Raw genomic sequence first — 27772 nt, 5'->3', positions numbered from 1 at the left:
TTTGTTTTATAATTTATAATCACACTGCATCATCAATTTAAAAAAATAAATAACTTGAGTTTTTATTTCATCCTAAAGTCAAACAGGGTTAGGACTATAGAAGAATCCTACACAGGGTAATTAATTACATTTGAATTAATTACATACCCCCCAGCCTCCCGATTGGTTGTGTTCACATATTTTTTAAATTTGTATACAACATATCACAGTTTGAGCATTACAAAAAAAACACCACAGTCAATTCCAATGTTATAATAAACATGCCAATAAAACACATATAAAAGACCATTATTTACAGAAATACCATTAAAACCATTAAAAACACCTGGCTTCTTATCTTCAGATCCAGACCTCAGAAACGTCACACGCCCTGTACAGGTTGTGACCTCTTATTGCAGTCCATTTCTTGCTATACCTCATAGCTAATGAAACATATCAGTGTGGTACTGGAGAAGGCTGCATCAACGCGAGATTGGGTGGAGCCGTCTTTATTTTCTACAGTATATCATGCAGCTAAAGTGCAGTCCATGGTGCCAGCGTGATTTCATATTTTAATTCCAATTAGTCCATCTACCTTCCGACTGTCATCCTGGAAACATAAAGCAAAAAGAGAATGACATCATCACAGCATACAATTAAACACATATACGGCTGGTTTCACAGACCCTGATTAGCACTGCAGTTCAGCTGTGGAGTTTAGCCCTGAATTAAGTATAAAGCCACTGTATTACTTGTGCGGTTTGTTTAATGAGCTATCCTGTTTGCAGATTCCTTTTCCTCGCTCACTGGCTGGGTCTCCTTGCGCTCCCCTATCGAATATGTATATTTTTGCTGCTAACCGGTTATATTGAAGTTGGGTTCCTCAGCATACAGGGGCTACCACACCCTGCTGCAGTGAGCGCCGTGGGCGCATGCAGAGGGCAATGATTTCACGCTTACCCTTCTCTCCCTTTGTTTAAACCTCACGGAAACGGGCCGCTCCTTCTCGTAAATATCCTGCAGGCGAGTGATCAGGAATTTCTTGTCCTCTCCCTCCTGAAACAATAAGCACATCGCTTTAGTCCGACAGATCATTCCTGGATCCATACTCTAACATCCAGATACGTATTCCTTTAGTACGGAAAATGAATCCTGGCTGTGAAATTCCAAAATGAAAAACAGGAAATTCACAACTTTTAAAACTAAACCTCGTTTTTATCATACCCTGTTATAGAGTTAAATCACCAGGGCTTTTTGAAAATGAAATATTCTATTGTTGTTTTTTGAAAATGTGATTTTAATACAGTAGTCAATTATTTATATTACGCAAAACATAAATAATATAGTAAAGTATATTTTTTGTATAGGAGTGTGTATAACATAGCTGTCCTATAAGAGTAAGGATGCAGCTAACTAATAGGTTAAAAAATATACCCCTAAAACTGCTGCACACCCAATGGTAATCCAGTTCTTACAAGTAAGATTTTATTCAATCTTGGGGAACTACTCACGTTATCGATTTGCTCTTGTAACAAAGAGATTATTTTCCTCTGTCCACCGACAACCTGCGTGTGGAAATAAATCAAAATTCTACAATATAATGGGGAGAAGAAGACAAAAGCACATGTTACTGTAAAGTTTGACGTTTTAAAAAAGGTGTTTATTACGCCTACAACGGCACATCACATGTTTCAGTGTGGGGATTATAAGTGGTGGGGGACATTAAAGGCAGTGATATTGAGCAGGTTTGCTGGTAATATTTTAATAGGACATTGGAGCTTTAAAATGAACACACCGCCATCACCAAAAGTCATAACAGCCCATTCAATAATTTACCAGTTTGTCTGCTTTTAAGTCTCAGTTTGTTGTGTATTTGCTCCCTGCAATGGGAACACATTGAAACCTTTTCTTTTGTTTGCAGTGTAGAATTGAGAACAGCAGGCATGGCACATCTGTGTACATTTTATTGTATATGTTGTTTTGAAATAAGGGCCCATATATATTTTTGTTGCACATTAAACATATTGATTCTAAGCAGTGGGTGACATTAAAAGGAGTGATATTAAGTAGGTTTGCTTGCATGGTCAAATATATATTTTTAACCTTATTGGGCACCTTTAATAGGAACACATTGCAAATCAAACAAAAGTCATAAGCCATCATGAACCGGTCTGCTCGCTTTTGAGTCTCAGTTGTTTGTGTATTTGCTGCCTGACACAGGAACCGGAAATCACAATTGTAATTGTGCACTTCATAATTCATTGCAGTTGAAGCGTGACACACCTTAACTTTCTAGTGTACTTGCAATTATAATTGTTATTACTGCACCTTTTTTTAATTGAACAAAATAGCATTGTAATTGTATTTACAATTTCAGCAAATAATTCTGCGGTGATTGTAATTGAGAGCAGGTCTGCTGGGAACACCCCAGACTCCAGTCCAATCCCTTCAGTACTCACAAGAGGACGCCGGCAGCAGCGAACAGGAAGAAGGGGTTCTCCACCAGGTACTTATGAATCCAGGTGAACCAGGAGAAATTGGAATTCATTTCCTCCAGCTGTCGAACCCAGATCTTCCCCGACTCGAACATGGTGTTCAGCGTCCTGAAGGGCCCGCACCCCTCCGAGGGCTTTATTCTGCACAGAGGAGAAAGCAGCGGGCCGTCAGAAAAGCTACGCTCGTGCCTGCATTAAAAGACTAAGCGCAAGGAAGTCTGCACACCTGGATTGTCCCTTGAGTGGTCCTTATAAAAACTCACAAAAATCATAAAAAATACTTCAAGAAGAAAAGCTGTAAACTCACTATTTTAATTAGCTGGATTCGAAATGTTCCTGTAGCTAATTATTATTCAAATAGTGAGTTTTCAGTGTATCAGTTCAGTTTCTTCTTCATAAGTATATTTTCGTTTTAAAATGATTATCTTTTGACAAAAGAGCACAAAGCAGACAAGAAGCCGGCAGCATTCGCAGGCAAAACTTACGTCCAAATGGTGTAGGTGACAGCCACAGCCACCCCTAGGAATGATGGGAAGCACAGGAGGGTGATGAAGATGGTGGTCATCTGACTGGCTCTCCAAGGCTTGCTGGGAGCCTGGCAGTTCATCATCAGGCTGGTCTGGGATGGAAAAGGTTAAAGCTGCAGTTTACTAGCCTTCTTTAGTTTTGCATTCTTTGGGCTGATTGAACAGAAAGCAATCCTTGTCCAGTTTCTTTATACACACGATTGTACCCTAGCTTGTAGTTAGTGGTTTTGAGCTAATGTGGTTTACTCAGGGATGGAAATAAGACTCCCATTGCATAGCAGTTTGATCCATTTCTGGTTCTACTATGTTTAGTAAGACTCGCCTGAGCTTCTTACCTATACACTCGGGCTAATCAAGCTTGTATTAAAACTTGGAATGGGTGAAACTGCTATGCAATAGGAGTCTTATTTCTATCCCTGTTCCTGCTTTGAGAAACTAGCAACAACAAAAACAATGCATGGCAGTTCACCACATAAGAATGAATGAAATGCAAAAATAAATCTAATTTACTTACCCTTTTAATGTAAAATAAAATAACCAGTTTAATAATCTGGACAGCAGGAAGCAATGGTGAGAAGAGCACTCCTAGCCTGAAGACAAACGGAAAAGTAAAACATTAAAAAGAAGGGGAGAGAGTCTGTATTAAAGTTTTTTTATTTTTTTTATTTCATTTTGCTGTACTCCTCTGGTAAGGTTAAGGGAGTTTCAGTTCCTCGAGCACTGAATAGACCATGATGGTGAACAGGTAGTTCAGAAGTCTGTTTGAAGCTTGGACTGCTCTTTACCAGGCGAGAGTCTGTCCGTATATGAGCTCCAGCACATTCCTGGCGATATCAAACACAGGCTTCCTTTTCCTCTTGAGCACTTTCTGAGAAAATAACCTGGGGGGGACAAACAGGCTTCAACAGTCTGAACCACTGGACTGGCAGTTACAGACTAGTGCCAGTCGGCAACCTGACAGTCTTTTCAAAGTAAAAAAACAAACAAACAAATAAACTGAAAACCATATATATATGCAAACTTAAAAAAACAACCTCAGTCTACCTAGCTCTCTACCATGCGATCTGAAGGCAGATTATACAATCCAAAGCCTGCAGATGATGACTACTCTATGGCTTAGTACATTTAGAGATTGGATTTTATTTTGTGCACTGGACTTCTTTAGCCTGCTACCCAAATGACTGCAGTAAACAAAAAACAAGAACAAATCACTCTTTAACCTCTTAGCCATTTATTATTAGCACGGTTTACCCTTCTAGAAAGCTTAGAGTGGCACAGCATACCTCCAGACAAACTCCCCTAAGATGGTGTCCAAAACTGTAAAGATGAAATCCATCAGCAAGAAGCGATACAGCTCCTGGCCCACAAAGGTCTCCCAGCACTCCAGTCCCCCCTGAGAGAGAACCGAGACATTGAACTGTGAAATAGGAGTCCTCTCCATTACTGGCTTCAGTATAGCATTTCCACTGCTCCTCTCAACACTGTGCAGTTTTTCATTGTTAATACTCTTGTGCCACCCTGCTTATGGAAACTGGTGGGGCAGGAGTAGAGACACACAGTGCTACACATTTCCTCTGCAAGGCACGCTCTGCCTAACGCAGAGAGCTTAATCCCTTAATCAAGTTTTTCAAATGTTAGAAAGAAACTTACAGTAGAGCCATTCTGCCTAACCTGTTTTGACAGAGTCACATGGCCAATGATGGTTGTTCCTAGCCAGTGGTAACACAGGACTCCCAGCACAGATATCTTCAGCAGCAAGTTCCTGCAGACACCAAAAGTGACGTTCATTTCTCTTAGCGGTCAACCCAAACTCACACGCAGTTTGTTACTTCTAAAAAACCAACTTCTTCATAGAGACTGAGATAAGAGAGCTACATATATATATAAACCGGAGGGTCGTGGGTTCAATCCCAGGTGGGGGGACACTGCTGCTGTACCCCTGAGCAAGGTACTTTACCTAGATTGCTCCAGTAAAAACCCAACTGTATAAATGGGTAATTGTATGTAAAAAAAATAATAATGTGATATCTTGTAACAACTGTAAGTCACCCTGGATAAGGGTGTCTGCTAAGAAATAAATAATAATAATAATAATAATAATAATAATAATAATAATAATAATAATAATAATAATAATAATAAACTAAAGCCCTGCCAGTTCCCACCTGCAGATGGCGACGTAGGCCTGTGTGCTGGGTGCATCGTACTGTTCCATCCACGCGACCGCGTTGAAGAGGCCTGACATAAGCAGGTTCACTGTGGACACCACAACCGGCAGGGCCAGCAGGCTCGCCTCCATGTGGATCAGGGACTCGTTATGAGACACTCTCATGGTCAGGTCCTGCAAAGAACATGATCGCTTCAGAAAGGCAGTACCCTTAACCCCGTGACTGTGACTGATGTGCTAGCGTGTTGCCTGTTCTTTGCTAATTATAATTTCTATTAATATATAGCACTGAATAATTAGCCTTGCTTGACTTGCTACAGCATGCTGTGTGGTTAACCAAAGCATACAGTTGCTTTGCAGATACAGATTTTAACAGTGTTGGAGGAAAACATGTGTAAAAAGATGGTTTGAAAATGTGAATTATATAAAGTGTACAACTATAATTGCATGACATCTCAGTGGCAGGGGACAGCAACTGTAAATCGCGCTGCTAGTTGGTTCAGTACAGAACGAAGAACATCATTCCTGAGATCCTGACAACCAATAAGACCACGGGCCTGACAGGGAGGAAGGGAGGGCCTGATGTTGCCATGGAAACTCTCTCACAGCTCTGTTATCTTGCCAATGACTTCACACAAGCAAGATTCAAGTCTCTGCTGATAGGAGTTCCTGAACCACTGGCAGTGTCTGTTCACAGAATGACCCGTCTTCCTCCAATTTGTAGCCCCTCCTACAAAGTGGGTATGTAAACTAGGACAGTTACGCAAATCTTTCTTTCAAGCAGGTGGTAAGTGGAGAATGAAATGAACCTAAAAATGCAGATCAGAGATCACAGTGCCTTCTCCATGCCCCCTGGCCTTGCACCCTGTACCTTGTGCATATATGTGGAGAAGAGGTAGACGCCCATGGCACACCCCACGGTGCTCCCCAGAGACATGACCCAGGCCAGCAAGTGCACCGTCATCTTTGCCAGCCTCTGTAGTAGAGTCTGCTGTCTCGATGCCCGTGCCAGCTCAGACAGCAGCTCCTGCAGGAACAGAGGGGTGAAAGGGGGCGGGTCAGAAAAACATTTCAACTCCCCCCCCCCCACACACACACATCCTGAGTCTGGATCACTCAGGCCCTGAAATGCAAAACAGCAAATGCAAAACAGCCTAGAAAAACAGAAGGGAAAGAGGGGACTTGACTGAAGTCTATAAAATCATAAATGGTAGAGATAAAAAGTTAACCCAAGACACTACTTCAAATTTAGTACAGAGAGTAGAATAGGGCATACATGGAAATCAAGTTTAGTTTAGAACAGAAGGTAGGAAGCACTTTTTTTACACAGAGAGTTACAAATGCATGGAATAGCCTGTGACATAGTAGGATCTAAAACATTTATAGATAGACTAGATTCTGTGCTTTTAAATGAGAGGCGAGCCTTGCTGGGCTGAATGGCCTTTTCTCATTCCCAAATTTCTTGCACCTGTTCCAAAGATCTTTGTTTAGATTAGGCTTCTAAAATCTCCACCCTGAACCCTAGTACTAAGTTCTTCATGCTGCTCTCTCCAATACTGAGGTGTATTTAAATTAAATTACACAAGTACAGTACACCCTCGCTATAACGAACCTGTTGGGGTCCAAGCCTTTTGTTTGTTAGAATCAATCCCATTCACACGCAGGCATGTTTCAGTGCTGAGGAGGGGGGGGGGGGGGTACTTTTAGAATCAATCCCATTCACACGCAGGCATGTTTCAGTGCTGGGGAGGGGGGGGGGGGGGGGTACTTTTAGAATCAATCCCATTCACACGCAGGCATGTTTCAGTGCTGGGGGGGGGGGGGGGGGGGTACTTTTAGAATCAATCCCATTCACACGCAGGCATGTTTCAGTGCTGGTGAGGGGGTACCTTCATTTGTGTGCAGATATTCTCACACTGGAGCTTCACAGAGCTCTTCTTAATCACTTTGAAGTCCCAGGAACAGAACATCTTCATGGCGAGGTCACCGTGAGGGTTGTCAATGCGATAGCTCTGCCCTAAGGACTTGGACATGCTAGAAATAAAATGTTGGTGAAGTCAGAAATACAACACAGCAAAAACAATAAGACAAATAGATAAGGGGGGGGGGGGGGTGTTAGAAGAGGCTGTCCTGTACTGGACGGAAGGCTAATGGTACAATGTTATTTATTTGAGAAGCTCTTGGATACAAAGGGGTCTTCTTTCCTGTCATTTTCACACAGGACCAGAAGTCATTTTTTGTTGCAAATATACTCTAAGATTTCTGATTCTATGATGTGGAAATCCAGGGATGGAAACAAGACTCCTATTGCAAAGCAGTTTCGCCCATTCCAAGTTTTTACTGCAAGCTTGATTAGCCACATGCTTGCATGTGTCTTATTCAACTCCTAGTAAAACCAGGACTGGCTCAAACTGCTATGCAGTGGGATTCTTATTTCCATCCCTGTAATTGTATGCCTTATAATATATATACTTTTTCTCACATGATGACTGGAGATTCCTATAGGCCCCCAGTGTTAGACATGGTTCAGCCCAGCCCCTGTGAACCTGCAGTATGTCCCTTACCTGTAGACCAGGATGATGCAGGTGATGAAGAAGGAGACCCCGATGGTAAAGAAGTACGCAAGGGGAATGTTGTACGGCATGCGGGGGTTAGTGTCCAAGCTGTTCTGACCCATGGCGCACCCCGAGCCATTGAGAGCCGGACCGCAGCCGTTCACAGTGGAGTTGGTGTAGTAACCATAGTACATGACTGTGTCTGTGAAATAGCCCTGTGAGGAATCCCAGAGAGTCAGGGAGGTTCTGACCAATACATATAATACAATGGAAAGGACTGCACCATTCATTTTAATGGGCTATGTGCCACGGGTCTGTTTAAACATATTTATGAGTTGTGTTTCATTTCCAAATGACCTCACAGCGACACACGCACACACACAGTTGTGCCGTATTGTTTAATCTGCAAACAGCTAAAGGGACTTGATAATCCTTATATTCCCACCTTCCTCTCCATCCTGGGCTAGATCAATCCAATCTGAATCTCTCCCTGCCCCCCTCATATGTCTTTTGCCCCTTGGAAGTATAAAACAGGAATTGATTAAAACTAGGCAGATACTGAACACAGAAAAGGGTGGGTCAAGAGCAGACCTGGGCTCAATTTCAATTGTAATTAATCACAATTACACTGTAACTGAAATTAAACCTTGGCACACCTGCATAACTGAAGTTGTAACTATAATTGTAATTACACCATATAACTGATCAATTACTGTTCAATTACACAACTTTCCAAGCTCAGTTATTCTCAGTTCCACACTGGATTTCACACCGAGCAATCATTATTCTCGTATTTTAAAAAACTTTTAGTAACCCCATTTGTTTGAAAAAATAAAAGTAAAATAGTATGTTTCTGTATTTGTACCTGTTATTATTGCTTGGTTATTTCGAATAAATAGAGTGAACATGTCAATGTGTGTAGCCTTTGATGTTACTTTTTAGTATAATTGGAATTAGAATTCTAATCACTGCAGCATAATTGTACCTGTAATTGAACAAAATATAATTGTAATTTGAGCAAACAATGCTCCTGTAATTGTGATAACAGCCCCGGTGAGAGAACACAGAGGGTAGAGGTGTGACTTACAGCCCCAGTGACAGAGGAGAGAGGGAAGAGGCGTGACTTACAGCCCCGGTGAGAGAGGACAGAGGGGAGAGGCGTGACTTACAGCCCCGGTGAGCAGCTCCAGCCCCTTGAAGGAGGCGCGGTGGGTCTGGTTGCTGGGCGGGTGGGCTGCCTGCGGGACGGCGAGGAAGAAGACGTTGACGAGGAGGAGGAAGACATTGAAGAGCAGCAGCGTCTTGAGGAAGACGAAGTAGGAGAGGACGCCGGTGCCGAAGCGCCCGCTCACCTTCTTCATGGCCACGTGCCACAGCTGCAGAGAGTACAGGAAGGAGAGCAAGCTGTACCAGCTGTGACGAAAACCCTGCAGAAAAAGAGAGAGAGAGAGAGAGATACACCCGGAACTTCAACACGCCTCCGGAATTCAGCAGCAGAACCAGAGGAAACCAAGTCAAGCAGACAAACATCCCGGCTAGGGCACCCTACTGTCCACTATAATGGAGGGCTGCTGACCTTATTTAAAAACGAAATGTTTTTGAGGAACTTACTGTTCTAGGTATATAGCTATGCTTTCCATATTGTCTGCTTGGAGAAATTCTAGTCATGCAATTCAGGGCAGACAGACAAGTAAAGCTATTTTAGTGTGGACATGAACAGGACTGTGGGACACTGCTTTGCTAAGTGTGTATAAAGGACACTTGGAGTATACTTACGATGATGAGGTAGTACTTGAGCTGACTGCAGCAGGGTATCTGGTTCCTGGAGTGGGGAAACCCCTTCGAATTGCGGGCATGTCTGAGGGAGAAAATACACAAAGAGCTCTTCACAGCACCATACAGCCACTATTCAAGATACACATTAACAGACAAAGACACAAACATGCTTCCCAGCATGAGTACCAGCAATGTAAACACATTCCATCAGTCATCACAGACGCTGAATAACAATACCCTCTGTTGGATAGTCCTAGACTATTGCAAATGAGATGACCTCCACAAGAATGAACTCCACCCTGCATTGTGAAACAAGGCACTGAAAAGACGTTCTGCACTCTCTTACCTCAGATTCTTCTTCTCCTGCAGGCTGAGGGGCATGGTTTTCAGCATGCGCCCCCTATCGCTCACAGAGAGGTTCTGCAGGTTGTGGAACAGGTTTTCTGATAATGTATAAAAGGACATAGAAAATATTGGTTAGGAGAACAGGTCATCTGCAGTCATTTACTTATAAAAAAAACAGTGTGCATTCGTAAAATCAGGGACAAGTGGCAAACCATGGTAAAACTATGGTAAAATAGTACAAACCATGAAAAAAAGCAAGAGGAAACTGCAAAACTCCCATTGACTGCTGTAAATCTGTGTTTTAGTTGCAACTTCACCTGGTATACTTTTAACATTAGGAGGCTTGATAGTCCAGTGGTTAAAGAAACGGGCTTACTACCAGCAGGCTCAGCCACTGAGTCGTTGTATGTGACCCGGCGCAAGTCACTCCTTGTGCTCCGTCCTTCGGATGAGACGTTAAACCAAGGTCCTATTGTAAGTGACTCTGCAGCAGTTGATGCATACTTCACACCCTAGTCTCTGTAAGTTGCTTTGGATAAAAGCATCTGCTAAATGATTGATTAATAATAACATATATAAATACTAAAAGAAACTTAGTGAATTAAAATAAAAGACCTAGAATTGTAGGTTTGGAGATTCCTTAAAACCAAACTTTTTTTATTTTTACTTGACAGACATTAACATCAAATCAATGTCGTAAAGGCAATAACAGCATGTCAAAAAAAATGAGGGAGGGAGATTCTGTTTCTTCTCTCTCTCTCCCTCTCTCTCTCTCTCTCTCTCTCTCTCTCTCTCTCACTTTGTAAATTCGTTTGGACTAACAGTATTTCTCAATGTCTTCAAGAAAGAAAAAAAAAACACTGCAAACTTTGCACTGGAACAAAAGCTCCAAACATCTGTCCCTTAATGTTCCTGGTGCACTGACCTTCCTCCCTTGCTGCCTCCACGTCCGTCTCCACTCGGTATCCAGAGATACTGGGCGGGGCGGAGCGGGACAGGGCCCAGATGGAGGGCCGGCTTCGTTGGTGTCGCAGTTTCATCGTGCGGTTGTAGTACTGTGAGATGATTGCTCCGCGATTGCGGCCTGGAGATAAGAAAATAAAAACAAACGCCAATTAGCAGAAGCGCGAGTTTATCACCTTGTGATCTCTACTGGCAGACTAACAGCTCTGCGGGTGACATTTCACAGAGCATCACATGATCACACGGCAACCAAAGGTATTATATTTTTATTTATTTAACCAGGAGATTTACCCATTGAGACCGAGGCCTCCTTTAGAAGGGGGTGCAGTAAACCAAGAATTAACAATCCATAACAATACCATTACTGCATTCATATATACATTTGCTAAAAGAAAGAAAGAAAAGAAAGTGGGTGAACACATGGCAGATCACTATGAACGCAGACTTACTCACCGATGGTGCGGCTCGGCATGGCTGACAGCACTCTCAGGGTGATAGGGGAGAAGTATTCCCTGTTGCTGCGGCTGTGCTGTGGAGATGCCAGGAAGGCTAGGTTTTCTGAGGGACACAAAGCAGAGCAGTTTTAATACCCAGAACCCTCAGGGGCGAACTGGGAACAAAATAAAAAAGATGTCCTTTATTTCTCCGGAAACGTGCTTCAAAGCAAGGCCACTAATGTTGATGCATCTTATTGAAAACCTTTAGTACAAAGGAATTCAGTCTAAAACTAAACCAGCCCCCTCCCTCCTGTCCTGTACCTCTCCCCCTGCCGGCCATGTCTTCCATCTCGAAGACCTCAGACCCATCCTGGTTGTTGCTCTGCTCCTCGATCAGCTCATTGAAGGAGTCGTGGACGATGTTCTCATCGTGTGGAGAGAAGTCCAGGGCTCTGTACAGACAGGCAGAGAGGGAGAATCTGACATTTATTTCTTGATTTAATAATGCCAGCAAGACAATACTTCCATTAGAGGCCTTTTTAACATCACTTTGATGGACACAAATGCTGTCAGCCAGCAGAGATGGCTTTATCAGGAGCTACCCAATAACCTGGCCAATAAGCATTAAAACAGAAGTGTTGAGAGAACAAAATGTGCCACTTTTACAGTGGCACATTTAAATATAAATTCCTTGAACAGTAAGCATTGTGGGGTATTTGTTAGGATTCTGTGGAGGTCTAGAATACATCGCAACACATACTGTACACTGCTCTAAATGGCTGCTTTAAAAAAACAGAACCTTTCTATTTTCAGCAAACCCTGCACTTTAGAAGAGACCCTTTAATCAAAACACTGAGGGGTTTGGGGAAATAGGCATCACAATTACTACACTTCACAGATCTCGAACAAGGACAGCACTGAGATCTGCTGGGTTATATTACAAGACAGATTTAGGAAATGGTCTATAAAAGGTGGTCAATATATAGAACACTGTAATAAAAGGCAGGGGAGTGAACTCAGGCCATTCTTACATCACAGTGAAGGCTGACAGGAAATGAGTCAAGCTATATGTCTCTGAACTGAAGAAAACAATAGAGTGCACAGGCACAAATAACACTCAGGAGACAAGCAGTCACGCTGCAGATAGACAAAAATATTATATAAAGACATGCACCTACTATAGATATAGTCATACCACAACACAAAAAAATCTGTTCTATTTCAGCATTGTAACTCCTGGAATAGGTGTGCACTGACACAGGGCTGTAAATGCATTTACACTGTTAGTTTTGCTATGGGTTTAACTTGTTTGTGTCCTATTTATTTGCACACGTTGATTTTGATAATCTGTGATATGAACCGTGATCTGAACACATAAACAGCAGTTTAATAAGACACACCTGAGCTTGTTACCTATACACTGGAGCGAATCAAGCTAATGTTAAAACCACGAATGGAGTACACTGCTGTGCAATAGGAGTCATATTTCCATCTCTGAACTTTGAACTCACTGCTGTCCTTCCTCGGCTTCTGGGAGGTCAAGGTGGAAGTTGACGCTCCAGGCCATCTCTGTCAATCTGTTCGTCTGTCTGTCCGCCACACTTGTTCTGTGACCTTCGAGTGACCTTGCTGTCTTGCTGGATGGCAGAGGTATCAGAGAGGCAGTTTTACCCAATCAGAACCCAGCCTCGTTCCTGTCATGTTTCCCGTTACCTGAAAGGAAAATGGTCAGACATTTGCTGGCATTCAAAAAGTGTTGAGTAAGCTGGGGACAATCAGCACTGAAGAGGTAATTGAGTCAACACTGTGTTCAGTGAGGTACACATACAAATATGCTAAAGATGGAACATAACTGGCCATATACAATTGCTCTGGTGTTATGTATAAATGCTTAGCTCTTAAACTTACAAATATCACACATGTCAGTGAGTGTTAATGATAATCTGCTTATTAATAAGTTCAGTTTAAACAATGAAAACACTATTCTGACTCAGAACACGCTCTTTCTGCTGCCAACGCACTTAGACTTGTATGAACACAGATGATCTAATCGAATAAAAAACATGTGGGGGTCTCCAATAAATCTAAACACTGGACGTTCTAAATTCTAACACCAAACCTGCCTTTTTACTTACTTTTAAAGACAAGAATAGACTCACACACAGTGCTAGAGAGGCTGGTTGTGTTGAAGTCCCCTTGTTTTACATTTTAAACAACAGCGGTATTCAGATCAGCTGAATAGACCCTATAATCTCATCCTTTGTCCTCAGCCCACACCCACCCCTTCAAACCTGCTTGCCGCGATGTCATTGTAGAAATCATATAACCAGGGAGCAGATAGTATCTGCAGCAACAAAATGGTACAAAATGCAGTGTACAGAGGCCCAGCAAGCTCAGTATGTATTAATAACTGCAAGGATGGAAAAAAAAACAATGAATCAAAACCTGCAACAGTAATGACTGTTGGACCTCTCAGAACTACATTTCCCATCATCCTCCTGCTCACTGGTAAATCCATCTCAGTTATATATGTCAGCAGGAAATGTAGTTCTCAGAGGTCCATGCATGTACACGGGAAGCCAGTCTTATTATCATGCGGACACATCACAATTAATCCCACCATGACCAGTGTGCCTCATTTATACCAAATACCTCCACATCCTTTTATGTAATACATTGCCCTTGTAGAGTCACACCGCCAAGTACTTTATATGGATGTCACACCGGCTAGCCCACGCCTGATTGGCATTTACTAATGTTTAGTCCAGTACACCAGCACTGCACTACAATACAAAAAAAAAAAAAAAAAAAGATTGGAGGGTAACGAAAGCCGGGAGAGGTGTTGGATTTCAGTTTGCCGGTATTTGACGAAAGCAAGACAAGCCAAATCACTCTTTGTCAGACAGGAAATAAACTGGCACGATTGCAACATTTCCACAGTTCAATTTACAAAAGAACACCACATGGATTCAATTACCAACGCCTTGCAGAGTCCCAGTGTAATTAACAAGACATTCAAACATCCTCAAAGCAGGGCTGCCTACACACTTTCCATGAGTATAAGAAAAGTGTACAGAACCACAAATGAAGCCTTGTACTGTTTGTTTCAGTCTGTACTATTCTTTTTCTATTTATCTAATATGTGGTTAGTACCAATAATAGCAGTATGGCAAAATAAAAAATATATACACAAGTTAATAAATCTTGTGCAGGATGTCTCTTACTGTGTAAGAAATGTCACCTCATGCAGTTTGGGTTAGTGAACCAAAAATCTGAACTCTTCTGTCTGCTCAGACTGCAAGAACCGATGTCTCTTACAATGCAAGACACTTTCCCTAAAGTAACCTTTAATTTAAATTAGACATCCCAGTTTAAGATAAAAATAATTTAAGAGCAAAAAGAACAGGGTGTTACTGCATAAAGTGCGATTAAACCATAACTTTTTAAATCTTTACCAATCCCAGCTTATCATTACAGCATAGTGGGCACAAGTGCTCTGCAAAACGTGTTAACTGAATATAAAGCACAGAAACAAAGTTTGTACTCGGGTACTAAACATAAAAAGTGCTGTATGTTCTACACACAGGTTGACACAGAATACGAAGTCCTGCAATCCTTGAGAAACCCTTCATTATTGTGGTGCCGGGTGCCGGCCAAACGCCCGAGCTTGCTGGGAAATGAACCCCTGACCTCCCTAAAGCAATCAAGCGAACCACAAAGACGGGGAACATGTACAGTAGGAACGCTTCTAAAAAGTGCCTGCTCATCCATTTCAGTGGAGAATGCAGTGGAAACCGCTGAGTGTGTGTTGAACTGAATAGGCCTTTTGACATATGGTTTGTTTTTAAACCTTCCAACCTGAGTTCACTTGGAAAGGACTCTAGAGGACCGTTCCTTTTCTATTTACATACTGCACCGTATGCTGCTCAGTGCAAAACAACCAGGTTCACTTCAAAAGCACTCGGTTCTGTTTGTTAGTTCACTTCAACGGGCTGAAAGCGCCTCTTGAGAAGGTCTCAGTTTGATTAGATTAGATTAGAAAGGGGCTGTGTTCTTTTGGACCATTCACATATGCTTCCAAAACGAACCGAACCGCACTATGGGCTATATCAGGTCACCAGGATTGGTGCTAACCGGGATTACCTGATAATCAACACTTATCCATCTCTTGGTGGACTGGAACTGCCTGGTGAGAACATGCAGAGACATTCAGGGGCTGGTGTGAACCCATATGGACACCTTCTGTTTGGGAGATGGTGCTTTTAACCTTGCATGCTATTGTAGATGCTTATCTAGTTAAATGGTGTTTTTATTGACAGCCCTTTTTTCCTCCGTTGAAGATTTCTGGTACTTTGTTTTTACTTTATATTTCAATTTGGAATACGCCTGGCTTCTGTCCCCATTAACTGGCTGCAGTTCAAACTCACTCTAGTCAAGCTGCAACCAGGGCACATCAGTTTATCTAGTGATGTTTTTAGTTTTTTAAAATAGGTACAACTCCGGCAAAAACCAAAAGAAAAATTCTCAGAACCATAAGTAATGTTAAAAAAAACTTAACAGGGTTATCTCCTTTAAAGAGTGTGAAAAAATTATCACTTTCATTAGATCCTAGAACAGTAGATGCCCTCGCTTTAAATTGATCACCAGATAAATTACTTACTACTTTAAAATAAAAGGTTTTTATTCCTGTACTTTACATTTCTGTTTCAAAACGTTTCTTTTAAAGAGCTATTAGCAGCTGTGTGTGTGTTTATTTACAGTGTGTCATTTCACTACTGTGAATTCATGTTGTACTATAATTACACATTGATATGAATAAGTTATTATGTCAGACACATGGACTGCACATGAAAAAGAAGAAACAATGTTAACGTCACTACCCTTTCTAAATGAAATTCCATAATACTTAATTAACTACAAAAGTAAAATAATCAACCATTTGCATAAATTCAGAATCAGGTCACTTCTGCTTTTCAAAGAGCAAGCTAATTCAAAATTCAGCTTTCACAGCACTTAATCTTTCCCTCAGTCTGTCATAAACTAAAAACATGCTTTCAATATGAGTGTACAAATCTGATTAATTTGTTCCATAAAGTCCTTTAGCTTCAGGAAGTGGGCAGTCTTATCTTCAAGGGTGTTGTAATTTGCATGAATGAGGCTGTGTCAGTGCGAGCAGTCAAACAGCTCACAGGAAAGAGAGGCCCACGTATTGCAGCTGTGTACGTTTAAGTCAAGTCTCTATTTGCACTGTACAGAGATCGATACCTTTCCTTTTAAAATTCAACTTGTAGCACCACTGCTACAAAGCAACCTGTAATCCTCTCAAGAGCTGAAGCCACCAGTAGTAGCATTTGATCTGCTATAATAATCCAAGGATTTAGCTTCAGGACTGGGTGGTCTGAAAGCAACAGCTGCAACTCGGACAAGAACAACTGGCTGGCAAGAGCAGCATGGAGCATTACAGTGCCAGACAGGTGTGTGGTGATATCACAAGGTTCTGATTCCCATTCAGATCATGTGAACACTGGCAGTAGACCTCAAATCAGTGGTAGACAACACCTCAGGACAACTCTTCAACCAGCAAGCAAATACAATTGTGTAACCGATGCTCCCCATTCGAGTAATGAAGTGACACTAGTGAGACGGCTGCAGGGCCCATCGGGCACAAGGCTGAGACCGGCAGACTCTTCTCATGTGTGTTCAAGCTTGTGTCACCCCACACAGTATCTGAGCAACAACCTGAGCAGAGGAACCATAAAGAGAAACACTTACTGTCAGTCGTCTAGAGGCGTCCCAACGTACTCCCTTCACCCTGTGAAGTCACACTCATCAATATATAGAAATGTCAGTAGGATGCTGTGTTCATAAATACCGCAGCTTCTGTTTCAGTGAGGAAGCGATGGTGTACTCTTGGTTTCCTGTCATGTGACATACCGATCTGCAATAACCGGGCTGAATGCTTTAATGCAGCTTTGTTATGAGCCATCACAAGGAGTCCTAAGCATTCATTTTTTTGCAAGGTTCTGCGATAGAGAGCTGCGACATGGAGGACGAGGATCAGGGCTGTGTAGATTACTCTTGTAGGGTCCCAGGTAAGTTTGGGTTGAGAATCGAGGGGGTTAGGGTGCAGTTTTAAATGTAGATGCTCTCTTGAGCTCTTCCTTCCTGTTTACTGTAACTCAGCAAGACAAACTAAAAACCATTATGCTGCATGCTGGTCTGATTCTATTACCTTAGCATCTCTGATCAGAAGACAATAGACCGTATTCACAAAGCATTAACTCATTAGCTATGTAGAGAGTATTTTTTTTCAAAGCTGTGTGGCCCATTATATTACAAAGAAATGATCTGAGGGTGGTTTTTAGGTAGGTTTGCAACATTGGTAGGGAACAACAGTGGAACTTCAGTGTTAATATTTTTATTTATTTATTTGGCTTTATTATTTATATATTTCCTGTTTATACTGTACAAAGAAATGTGCATATCTATCTATCTATGTATCTATGTATCTATCTATCTATCTATATATATATATATATATATATATATATATATATATATATATATATATATATATATATATCATTGATAGCGTTTTTTTACATAGAGGTTCACTTAAAAATCACAGAAAGGGGGGTAACATCAAGAACCAGTAGCAATTGCAACCAGCAGGTGCATATAACTAGAACGGTCATCTTGGCTGCCTGCAATTCATTCCAGTTGGTCAGGTGCATATGCGGCTCATTTGGGTCTGCTGTTTCCAGATGAGAGTTCAGAGTCCTATTTCCTGGACCCCTCGTACTGTTACCACCAAACAGAGATCTTCTCTGAGCTGCCCAGCCAAAAAACCCTGAAGAAGAGGACGGTGCAAGACAGCAGCCCCCGAGTGTCTGGAGAGGGGCTGGAGAGCCACAGGGCAGAGAGAGTCAGCGCCAATTCCAGCCAGGACACTGTCGGGGGCTGGGACCCCCTGAAAGACGACAAGCGCCCACTCCGAAACTACCCGCTCAGCATCACTGAGAAGAGGCGCATGAGGTGAGCATCCTGCATTCAGAAATGACTTTTTTAAAGTGGCATTATGAACAGTTTTCATTATTTATTTATTAATTTAACCAGGAGATTTACCCTTTGAGCCCGAGGCCTTATTCAAGGGGGTCTTAGAAAACAATAATAAAAGCACAATCACAAGGCACAAACAAATACATGTGTGGTTCAAACTTAATCAGCAGCATACAGAGATCAGAGGACAGAATAAATAAGACATATGTTTTATTTGTAACTGCATTATACCATTTAGTACTGCCTGTGTTATGTCAGTGTAATTACAATGCAATTATTGCTGCTTTCTTTCTTTCTGACCACTGCATGTGATTCCATATGCATAACTGTCCATGCATGCAAGCTTGGCTCTTTCACAGTGTTTAGACGCTTCTTTCCAGAAGGACTGGACTGATTATACACACAATCCGCACAGCCTGCACAGTTTGAAATGGTATTAAAAATGTCAGTTTGACTGAAAGAAAAATTGCAGCAAAACATTCTGTGCCTATTAAACCACTGTAGTTTTGTTATTGTTGGATATCAGCATGGCACTCACTCAAGATACTTAAGGGTGAGGACACGAGCATTTGTCTCTCTGAATCTTTTACTACTAAATTGCGAGTACAGATCTATGAAATGTCACAGAAGGCAGCGATTGAGAGCACTGACCCTTATAAAAGGTCACCACAGTATTGCACTGTTTTCCCATGCTTTTCCTATGACTATGCCGTTACCATGGCTTGCCTTGTTTTAAATGTTGCTTTACCATACCTTGCTGGCCTTTACAATGCCCAAAGCCATGATTTCACTATGATTTATTACACTTTGCTATGCTTTTACAAGGGGGGCGGGGCTTTTATAGGGAGAGTCGTACTAATGGAGGGGTCAGTCACAGGAAACTGCAAAAATGTTTAAAACACAGTAAAAACAGGAAAATAGGAAAGCCTTTCCCTTGAACACGTTCCGTTTATTTATTTATTTATTTATTTATTTAAAGGTTATTGTGCCCTCTTTCGGTGAGTAGCAAACTTTAAGCATCTGTGCTTGCTTGTTGATTAGAGAACTATTTGGGAAGTTGAGGATGGAGGGGGAGAAAACACAAAACGCTGGTTTGTTGTCTCGACCCACGGGTGTTAGAATGAGGTGAGCTGTCATACAGGTTTCTCTGTCTGTCAGGGAGACGCGTCGTTCCCAGAGCGGACGGATCAGCTGGTGGTTGTCATGGAAACAGAGCCAGCTCACCTCCTGGCGCCGTCTCCGCGATGACCTGGCGAACGCGCTTCAGAACCTGAAGCCATGGAAGGGGGCCCTCAGAGAAATTGAGGGTGAGAGACGTTTTTAGCGAGTTTGCCTTTCTAAGAGGTAAACGGTAAAGTATAAGCCATGCTAGATCACGATTTACCATATTTCTGTCCGCTAACACACTTTTCACTGCACTATACAACAGTAAACTTGATTTAATTATTTGCATTAATTTGTTAAAACATCTCCTAATTAAGAACAGGTACAGGTAATGCAAGTTTCAGGCATTCTAAAGAGAGTTTTTTGTAATGCACCCATGGTTTTTGCTACTGGCATAATAATTCAAACTTTTTGTCATAATCAGGCACCAGGAGGTAAATGCTAACAGCAATTATATAACGTTTTACATTCACTATTGCACAGTAAACTTATGCAACCCATTGTAAGCCACAATGTTTGCTTGTTTGAATTCTTCTTCCTTTATGTAGGTAAATTTGGCACTGGAGTGAAGTCATTCTTCGCCTTGCTCCACTGCCTCATCTATCTCAACCTGATTTCCTGCATTTTCATTGCTGGCCTTGTGCTGGTGCCCACTGCCCTGCTGAGATCAGAGGTCCTAGCTGTGAACGAGACCAGCACCCACAGAACAGGCAAGCTAAACCTGCCCTCACAGAACTGGACAAAACAAATCTTTTAAAATACCCTGCTGTAAACTTGTATAAGCATGCTGGTCATGCCTAGAGACCTTTATTTCAGTTAATAGAGAACAAGCTAACCTGCGTTCGTTGTTTGCAGGGGAATGCAACAGCAGTGGTCAAAGTGTTAAGAAAGCCTTCTACTCACATGTTAAGGATTTCTTTTTAGGATCCGTAAGTATTGCTTTCTTTTTAAATAGAAACAGCAGCTTCAAAAGCAGTCATATAAAACGTGCAGCTGTCTTGGTGTATTTCCCACTGTCTCATTTGTTCCAGGGTTTCATGGAAGACTCCTACCTCTTCTATGGGTTTTACCCAGGGGCCGGGTTGACCCAGCTCTCCTATAACCTCCCCCTGATGTACCTGCTCTGCTCAGTTGGGGTCCTGTTCCTCAGTCTGCTCTGGGTGGTGACAAGGTGAGCACGGACAGGAAAGAAGCCTTCTGGTGTCTTTGTGCAAGAAGAGTTGTTTCCAGAACAAACCAACCCCCACGAAATTATGAACCAGAAATAAACAACCCAACATTTAGCTTAGTGGCTTGTAATTAGTCTTTCCAGAACTGTAAATGTTCGGGGAAAAAAAAGTGTGCTAGTGACGATTAGGTGTAAATAGCTTTCAGACCATTGTACATTATCCCCATGTCATTGTCATGTAAGGTGAGGCACTTCTTTTATGGATAATGGCGGCCTCTGTAGGTGAGTCAAGGTAATAGGATATAAATGCAGTAACTGTAATGCATAAAAGTCAGACAACAAATGGTCAAAGACAGCCCACTTTGAGGGTTAATTTGAAGTGAATGAGTATGAAGCTTTATCCAGAACAAAACTGTGCGTTATTGCTATCCTTCTCTCACCCCCACCCCCTCTTACCCAAGGTTGGGGAGAGATTACAAGGTGCGGTGGGTGCAGGGCCGGCAGTACAAGACCCTGCTGAGCTTCAAGATCTTTGCCGGCTGGGACTTCTGCATCCGGGAGACAGACTCGGCCACGCTGAAACAGAGCAGAATCAGGAACGACCTCAAGGTGAGGCAGAGTCCGGGGCACAGCAGGTTCCTTGCTTTTACCCCTGAAGCATGGTGACAGCTGGAGTGCCAGAGAGCACCAGAGATGTTATTGTGAAAAAGAACTGCAACACAGCTGCACGGTCCCTAGATGAAACTGCTGGGTTGTTTTGCACAAGTTTTGTTGTATTTCCATTTAAATTATATGTTCACAAAAATTCTGCAGATTGCACCAAAAAGCTTTGGTCAAGATGGGCCAATGTGGTCTTTGGGGACGTCATTGGACAATTTCAGACCTTCCTCCACCTCATTATACATTATCATCACGCATCATGTCTCTTTTACCACGGACTGGTATCATTTTATGTTTTCCTATAGACAGTGTCTGCTTCGTGTAGAGGTAGACAGCAGCCCGGCTGTTGCTCACTATGTTCTCTCGTTGGTGTCAGATGGACCTGGAAGAGGAGAAGTATCATCAGCGCGTCTCCAATCGGACGGTGAAGCAGCGAGCTCTGCTCTGCCTTATCAGAGTTGTCCTCAACCTGATTGTGCTCACGCTGCTCGCCGGAGCGTTCTTTCTCATCTACCAAGCCACGCAGGTGTCCCAGAGTTACCAGCAGGTAAGAGGACTCCAGGGGAACACAGAGGGATCGTTGTAATAATCCACAGCTTGGAGGGCTCTGCTGTTGCTGTCTGCGGATGCTGCAGTCAATTGTGTCGCTCTGTTCTTTCTCAATCCCAGGAGCCCTACAATTTCAGTGTCACCTTCAGCTTCCTGATTGAATACCTCCCGTCCATATCCATCACCCTGATCAACTTCCTGCTGCCCCAGGTGTTCCGCAGGCTGGTCAAGTTTGAGGATTACTTGCTTACCACCCAGATCAACCTGACCCTCGTCAGGTGAGGAGCAATGCTCTCAGCACACTGTTTATTCAAATAGAATAGAATACTCTGGATTTATCACCATATAAAGCACACCCAGGCATTTAAAATAACAAAACTATAGCTCTGTGTATTTAGGGAATCTATTTCAATGATCTATTGCAGTCTCTGAGAGCCCTGCTAATGGAAGCTGATAAGGAGGGTTCTTTGATTGTGTTCCACTCATATAGGTGCGTCTTCCTTAAGCTGTCCAGCCTGGGTATGTTCCTCTTCTCCCTCTATCAGCAGATATTCTGCTCTGGGAACTTGGAGAATACCAAATGCAAAGCCTGCGGATACAATCGCGATTACCAGGTAAGCCTGCAATTCAGGGAATGTTGGAGTTGTCAGGGTGTAGAATTGATTAGGAATCAATGGTTTGAAGGATTCAGTGCACCCTCCTGCTGTCACAAGGACAGTTCTTGTTTGTCTTTTGCAGTGCTGGGAGACGAAGGTGGGGCAGGAGATGTACAAACTGTTGCTGTTTGATTTTCTGGCCTCCATCGGGACCACTTTCCTCCTGGACTACCCAAGAAAGTAGGAACTCTTTTTTTTTTTTTTTGCATCTGTCTGTTTTGTATTGAATACTGGTGGCATTGCTAGACAGTCCTGTCACAACGGAGTCCCCAGTGGTTCACCTTGCAAAAGCACTTCATCTTGGGAGAGCAGAGTGAGTGATGGTTTGAACCTCATTCTCATTGCATTGCAAACAGGGAGCACTGCATTGGCTCCCTGGGGTTACCTGGATCTTGGCTCATTTGGCAAAGCAGACAGGTGATCTTTCCACTCTAAACAGTGTTCTATCTTCAATCTCTGCCTCCTTTATTCTGTGTGTCTGTGAATCTGTTTGTGTGTCTGTGTGCATGTGTCTGTATGTGCGTCTGTGTGTGTCCGTGTGTGTGTCTCTGTGTGTCTGTCTCTGTATGCATGTGTCTCTGTGTGTTTCTTGGTTTCTGTGTGTGTGTGTCTGTGTATCTGTTTGTGTGTCTGTGTGCACGTGTCTGTGTGGGCATGTGTCTGCATGTCTGTGTGCGTGTGTTTCTGTGTGTGTGTGTGTTTTCGTGTTCCCTGGTGATGTCGCTCGCTCTGCAGGGTGCTGGTGGAGAAGTGCTCATGGCGGCTAGTCCAGTTCATTGGAAAGGATCGCTTCCTCGTCCCCGTGAATGTGCTCAACATCGTCTACAGCCAGACACTCACCTGGACCGGCCTCTTCTACTGCCCCCTGCTCCCCCTGCTCAACAGTGCCATGCTGTTCCTCACATTCTACATCAAGAAGGTAAGGCAGCTCACTGCAGCCTCCCCACCTCCACAGCAGGAGGGGTCTGTATGAAGCACACAGATGAAGGCAGGAGCCCAGACCTTTGTCTGCTTGGTGTACTGCAGTCAGCTTTACTAAGGACATTGAGACACAATAGAACCTCCAGGTTTAACCAGAAATGACATGTTATTTCTTCAAAATGCAAAACCTGTGTAATAAAACTTATCATCTATATAGCTATATAAATCTATCTGTCAATCGATCGATTAATAGACAAGGGCAGAATCTTTGGTTTCTTAAGTGTCCATTGTGCTGCAGTGTAGTTTTCAAGACTTTAGTCTGCAGCTGAAAAAAAAGACAAACTGCTGACAAACTTCCCAACCTGTTCCTGCAGTTCAGCCTGTACAACAACTGCCAGCCAGCCAAGGGAATGTTCCGCTCGTCCAGCTCCTCCGTGTTCTTCCAGTGTGTGCTGTTGCTGGGGCTCTTCCTGGCACTGGTCTCTGTCGGAGTCAGCATCTCCATGTAAGCTCACACAGCAGCTGTCACCCAGTTTACTCATGCACTCCTCTCCTTGTTTACTGTGCTGTTTCTTTTTAACAATGCTTTACCATATGTCCCCACGATTGGCAATTTTTGCCTGTGCCTTACCGCGGCTTTACTATGCTTTACTATACCTTCCTTTCCTTTTCTACACTTTGACTGTAGCTTTTTCTTTTTGTACCATGCTGTAATTGTCTTTCTAGGAGAGACTAAATGTTGCATTGAGTCCAGTAGTCCGATTCGTTTGGCAGTCCATATTGACTGTTTTTTTTTTATATTTCTGCTTATAATAAGATGCTCTTCAATTGTTTTAATCTTCCCCATACTCTATGTTTCTTTTTCAGTACCTGAACAATTGTCATTTTGGTGTGTACTTTGACATCCCTCTTGAGCAAATAAAAATCATGATCATTTTTGCTGTTCTATATATTCTAAGGGTTTACTATAGAACATATAGAGTGTATACTGTATGAAGAATGATTCTATCAGCCCCCATGGATGACGGCATTTTTGCTGTTCTATAGCAAATAATATATGGACTAAGGATTTTTTTTTATATATATATTTTATATATATATAGTTTTTATATTTCTAGCAAGCTTTTGCATTCCTCCATTGAGGCAACGAAGTAGTTTGTGGTGTGTAGAGATTTTAATGCAGCATGTATACCCTCAATGGAAATACAGCCTCTTATCGTTCTCCTCTCTTTAATTGCTCCTCCAGGAGCCGCTGTTCCCAGGTCTGCGGCCCGTTTCAGCAGTATAACCTGAGCTTTAAGGTGGTGGCAGCTTACATCAAGAGTCTCCCAGGAGTTGCTCAGACAGCTCTCTATTATATCCTGTCAGAGGCCTTTGCCATCCCTTTGATCATCTTGGAATGGTACGTTAAGCCAGCCAAGTTTAGCAGCAAGTGAGGGAGCTGGGTAAGCTAGCCCAGGTGGGACACACAACTGTGATAAAGTTTACTCAAACTTCTCATTCCACTCATCAAACTTTTCTAAGCCAGCAGCAGGCTAGAAAGAGATTCGAGAACATGGCTTGAGTAAATGAAAAAAGGCAAATATGCTGCACACTGATACAAATGCATGGCTTGAATGCGTTTTATAGGTATGCAACATATATTGTTTTGAATAACAATAAAAAAAAGCCAATTACAATGCCAATACCATTGTCCTTTTTGACCAGCAAACTGCATTACTGATATGTCAATAATACAGTATTATATTAATATAATACTGTATTATTTATTAATATAAATATATGGAGAAGAAACATATGACTATTTTTCCAAAGCCTTCACTCCAGTTTTAATTAAATCAAATCTTTTGAAAATAAGAACATTTTAGGTTAATATTGCAAAATGAGAGAGAGTCAGCCTGGGAGTGCATGAATTATATTTCTTAGAGGTGTGGTTCTACTTTTGTAAAATTTCAAGGTGTTTTTCTCCATTTGAAAACGTAGGAGTTAATTAAAGACTGGAATAAATAGGGAGCGGTGTTCCGTGCGCTGTTGGTAACTGTCAGTGTTTGTATCCACAGCATTCTGCTGACCTTTTACGTTTCCCTGGTCAGAGCGCACCAAGGTACTATTGAAGAACTTAAAGAGAAGCTGGTCATGGTGAGCACTGGAAGGGTTAGCGATGATAATCATAGTAGCAAGATAGAAGTGGTTTGTGAACTAGGGGTCCCTGTGGCTCATCCGGTAAAGGCACAACCGCGTAGAGTCAGATTTGCACCCAGGCAAATTCCACAGCGAGCATCACATTGGCTCTGGAGCTCCTGTGGGTTAGAGAGGGAGTCACCTCACTCCGCTACAGTGGCTGGCAAAGCCTGGTGATTTTTGGGAACAGGAGGACAGCGATGGGGGTATACAGTCCGGAGTACATACCTATCCAAAAATTCAGTTTTGCTGAGAATCTGAGATCTGCATGGATTCCAAGGTGCTTTGCTAGAAACAGTTTAACTTTGCATGATGCAGTCTTCATCAATATAGAGCCTTTCATGATGTAGAAGATGTAGATGCCAAGCCACGAGGAAATTAGAAAACGTGAACTGTCAGACCAAGCCCTTGTCTATCTATACCCAAATGTATATAACCACATCTGTGATTCCCCACCCCCCACCCCCCTCAGGATGTTACTGATAAACGGTTCTTGGTGAAGAAGCTCTCAGCTTTGGCCAAAAAGTACAAAGATGAGCTGGACAGAAACGTCTCGACAGACAGCAGTGGAGACGGCCCTTCATGGGAGGATCCGGTGGACTCGTGTGACATGCGACCTGCAGTGAGCCACCTGGGACACAGCAAGGAGTCTGGGGGGGCCCCAGGAGAACACCTGCAAGAAGAATAAATATCCCTGAGATGAACTTTGAAAATATGAACCTTGTGTAGATAATTATAACGGTGGCCATTATATATTACCTAGCTGTTTGGCTGTAGCTTTGTCAGGTGATTTCTTCCAGCCAAAAAAAAGCAGTAAAACGCTATATAGCCCAATATTTCAGGAGTAATGTGCTGTGTTTATGCTGCTTGATGTCATTTAAACATAATTTACTACTGTGTGTTTCTGTCCTGTTTTTTGGCACTGGTAATAGTATTGGTTAATATAATAGTATTGGTTCCCATTTGTGCCTCTGCTCAGCTGTGCATTTCCTCCTTACTTTCCTTCAAAACCAGCTTCTTTTATTTCATAGCCTTCAGGGTAAGGCAATGAGGAACAAGGCGAATAACAGAGAAGTGCTGTATGGTTTTGTTTTAGATGGGGTATGTCACAATCTCACGTAGAAGCTCAGCAAAGTGTCTTAGATAAGCATGAGAAAGAACAGCGACTATAGATCAAGCATGTGGGTTAACAGCGATGGTAATAAGTGTAGGCTGCTGAACACATTTCCAGTGTCGTATTGTAAAACTGGCATGAAAACTGCTGTGTTTCAATAAACAATATCATTTACCACGGCTAATTTGTTTTTCTCCTGCTTATTTAGTAAACTACCCTTAGTGCTACAGGCACAGTGTGCTCTCCGCATGTCTCCTTCCAGGTCACCCTGAAGCAGTTGGCAGGTGGCAGTGATTGTTTGTCTGTTGAGACGAAATTGCTGCATACATCGTGTGTCAGACAGGCTCAGAAAAGACAGATGACTTCTATTTGTCTGGCCATGTAGAAATCCAGTGCACACTACATATTTTTATTTCTCTCCCTCTTTGCCTGCTTCCCTGGTAGTTTCAGTGGTATTTATAGTCGACCATATCATTTGCACTGATACATTTTCACTCTGCAATAAGAAGTAAGAAAACCTTTAATTCAGTTTCAAAATGATGATTGCGGTTACTGACATATTTTAGGGATTAGTTTTAATGCAGAATGGATGCGTCGCTAACTGTTTCTGCTGTGTGACGTCTTGCAGTGCCTGTTGAGGATGTTACAGTTGAGTCTGACCCTCCCTCTGCTAAAGTATGGGAAGGTGAAAGGTTAACTCTGATCTGCAGTGAGGCGAAAGGCAACCATCTCCGTTATGAATGGCGTTTCAAAACAAAAACAGCAGCCGTGAAATTAGAAACTTCAGGCAGATCGATGACTATCCACAGAGTTCTCGCAAAGCAGACTGGGAATTACTATTGTGCAGCAAACAATACTCTAACAGAAGGTCAAAGACAGGACATAGAAGTGGAATTATTTCGTCAAATATAATATTGTACAGAGTAAGCAGCTTTAAATGACTGAAGTGTTAGACTGACATGGAGTTCATGACCTGCGAGAGTAGTTGTGTCTCAGTGTTTTTTACTCACCACTCATCTTTGTTTGGTTCTAATTGCAACTGTGCACAGTGGTGCA

The 27772-nt window shown here is 42.4% G+C and overlaps 2 protein-coding genes across 4 annotated transcripts; one reads left to right on the top strand and one right to left on the bottom strand.

Moving 5' to 3' along the window:
- Positions 1–36: 36 nt before the first annotated feature.
- Positions 37–17133, bottom strand: tmc6b (transmembrane channel-like 6b). Of its 2 annotated transcripts, none has more exons than XM_034039210.3 (21): positions 17017–17133; positions 12756–12957; positions 11566–11696; positions 11261–11365; positions 10770–10928; positions 9846–9942; positions 9500–9581; positions 8893–9150; positions 7733–7938; positions 7058–7202; positions 6040–6195; positions 5167–5342; positions 4652–4763; positions 4285–4394; positions 3787–3882; positions 3516–3591; positions 2960–3093; positions 2439–2615; positions 1491–1569; positions 940–1035; positions 37–589 (listed from the first exon to the last, which is right to left on the bottom strand). In XM_034039210.3, the coding sequence occupies exons 2-21, from the start codon at positions 12809–12811 to the stop codon at positions 545–547; spliced, it is 2496 nt and encodes an 831-aa protein (XP_033895101.3). In that variant the 5' UTR covers positions 12812–12957; positions 17017–17133; the 3' UTR covers positions 37–544. The 2 variants fall into 2 exon arrangements, with proteins under 2 accessions (XP_033895101.3, XP_033895102.3); XM_034039211.3 differs by having other exon boundaries at positions 4673–4763.
- Positions 17134–17164: 31 nt separating this feature from the next.
- On the top strand, positions 17165–26895 carry tmc8 (transmembrane channel-like 8). Of its 2 annotated transcripts, XM_034039212.3 has the most exons (16): positions 17167–17336; positions 18009–18279; positions 19462–19610; positions 20016–20177; positions 20323–20396; positions 20499–20638; positions 21097–21244; positions 21672–21842; positions 21965–22122; positions 22335–22458; positions 22583–22680; positions 23236–23419; positions 23796–23926; positions 24668–24823; positions 25482–25560; positions 26075–26895. In XM_034039212.3, exons 1-16 carry the CDS (start codon positions 17288–17290, stop codon positions 26288–26290), a joined length of 2310 nt encoding a protein of 769 aa, XP_033895103.2. In that variant the 5' UTR covers positions 17167–17287; the 3' UTR covers positions 26291–26895. The 2 variants fall into 2 exon arrangements, with proteins under 2 accessions (XP_033895104.2, XP_033895103.2); XM_034039213.3 differs by lacking the exon at positions 26075–26895 and having other exon boundaries at positions 17165–17336; positions 24668–24866; positions 25482–25550.
- Positions 26896–27772: the final 877 nt, after the last annotated feature.

Source organism: Acipenser ruthenus, chromosome 17, assembly GCF_902713425.1.
Source record: "Acipenser ruthenus chromosome 17, fAciRut3.2 maternal haplotype, whole genome shotgun sequence".
NCBI lineage: Eukaryota > Metazoa > Chordata > Actinopteri > Acipenseriformes > Acipenseridae > Acipenser > Acipenser ruthenus.
Note: the sequence above shows the minus strand (reverse complement) of the source record. Positions and strands in the feature narration are given on the sequence as shown.

Coding starts and splice junctions, on each gene's coding strand:
- tmc6b (XM_034039210.3), bottom strand. CDS start 12,811: ATGGCCTGGAGCGTCAACTTCCACCTTGACCTCCCAGAAGCCGAGGAA. Junction 11,697..12,755: donor GAAGCCGAGGAAGGACAGCA/GTGAGTTCAAAG, acceptor CTGTCTGTACAG/AGCCCTGGACTTCTCTCCAC. Junction 5,343..6,039: donor TCTCCACATATATGCACAAG/GTACAGGGTGCA, acceptor TGTTCTTTGCAG/GACCTGACCATGAGAGTGTC.
- tmc8 (XM_034039212.3), top strand. CDS start 17,288: ATGGAGGACGAGGATCAGGGCTGTGTAGATTACTCTTGTAGGGTCCCA. Junction 20,639..21,096: donor CTGCTCTGGGTGGTGACAAG/GTGAGCACGGAC, acceptor CTCTTACCCAAG/GTTGGGGAGAGATTACAAGG. Junction 23,927..24,667: donor GTCGGAGTCAGCATCTCCAT/GTAAGCTCACAC, acceptor TTGCTCCTCCAG/GAGCCGCTGTTCCCAGGTCT.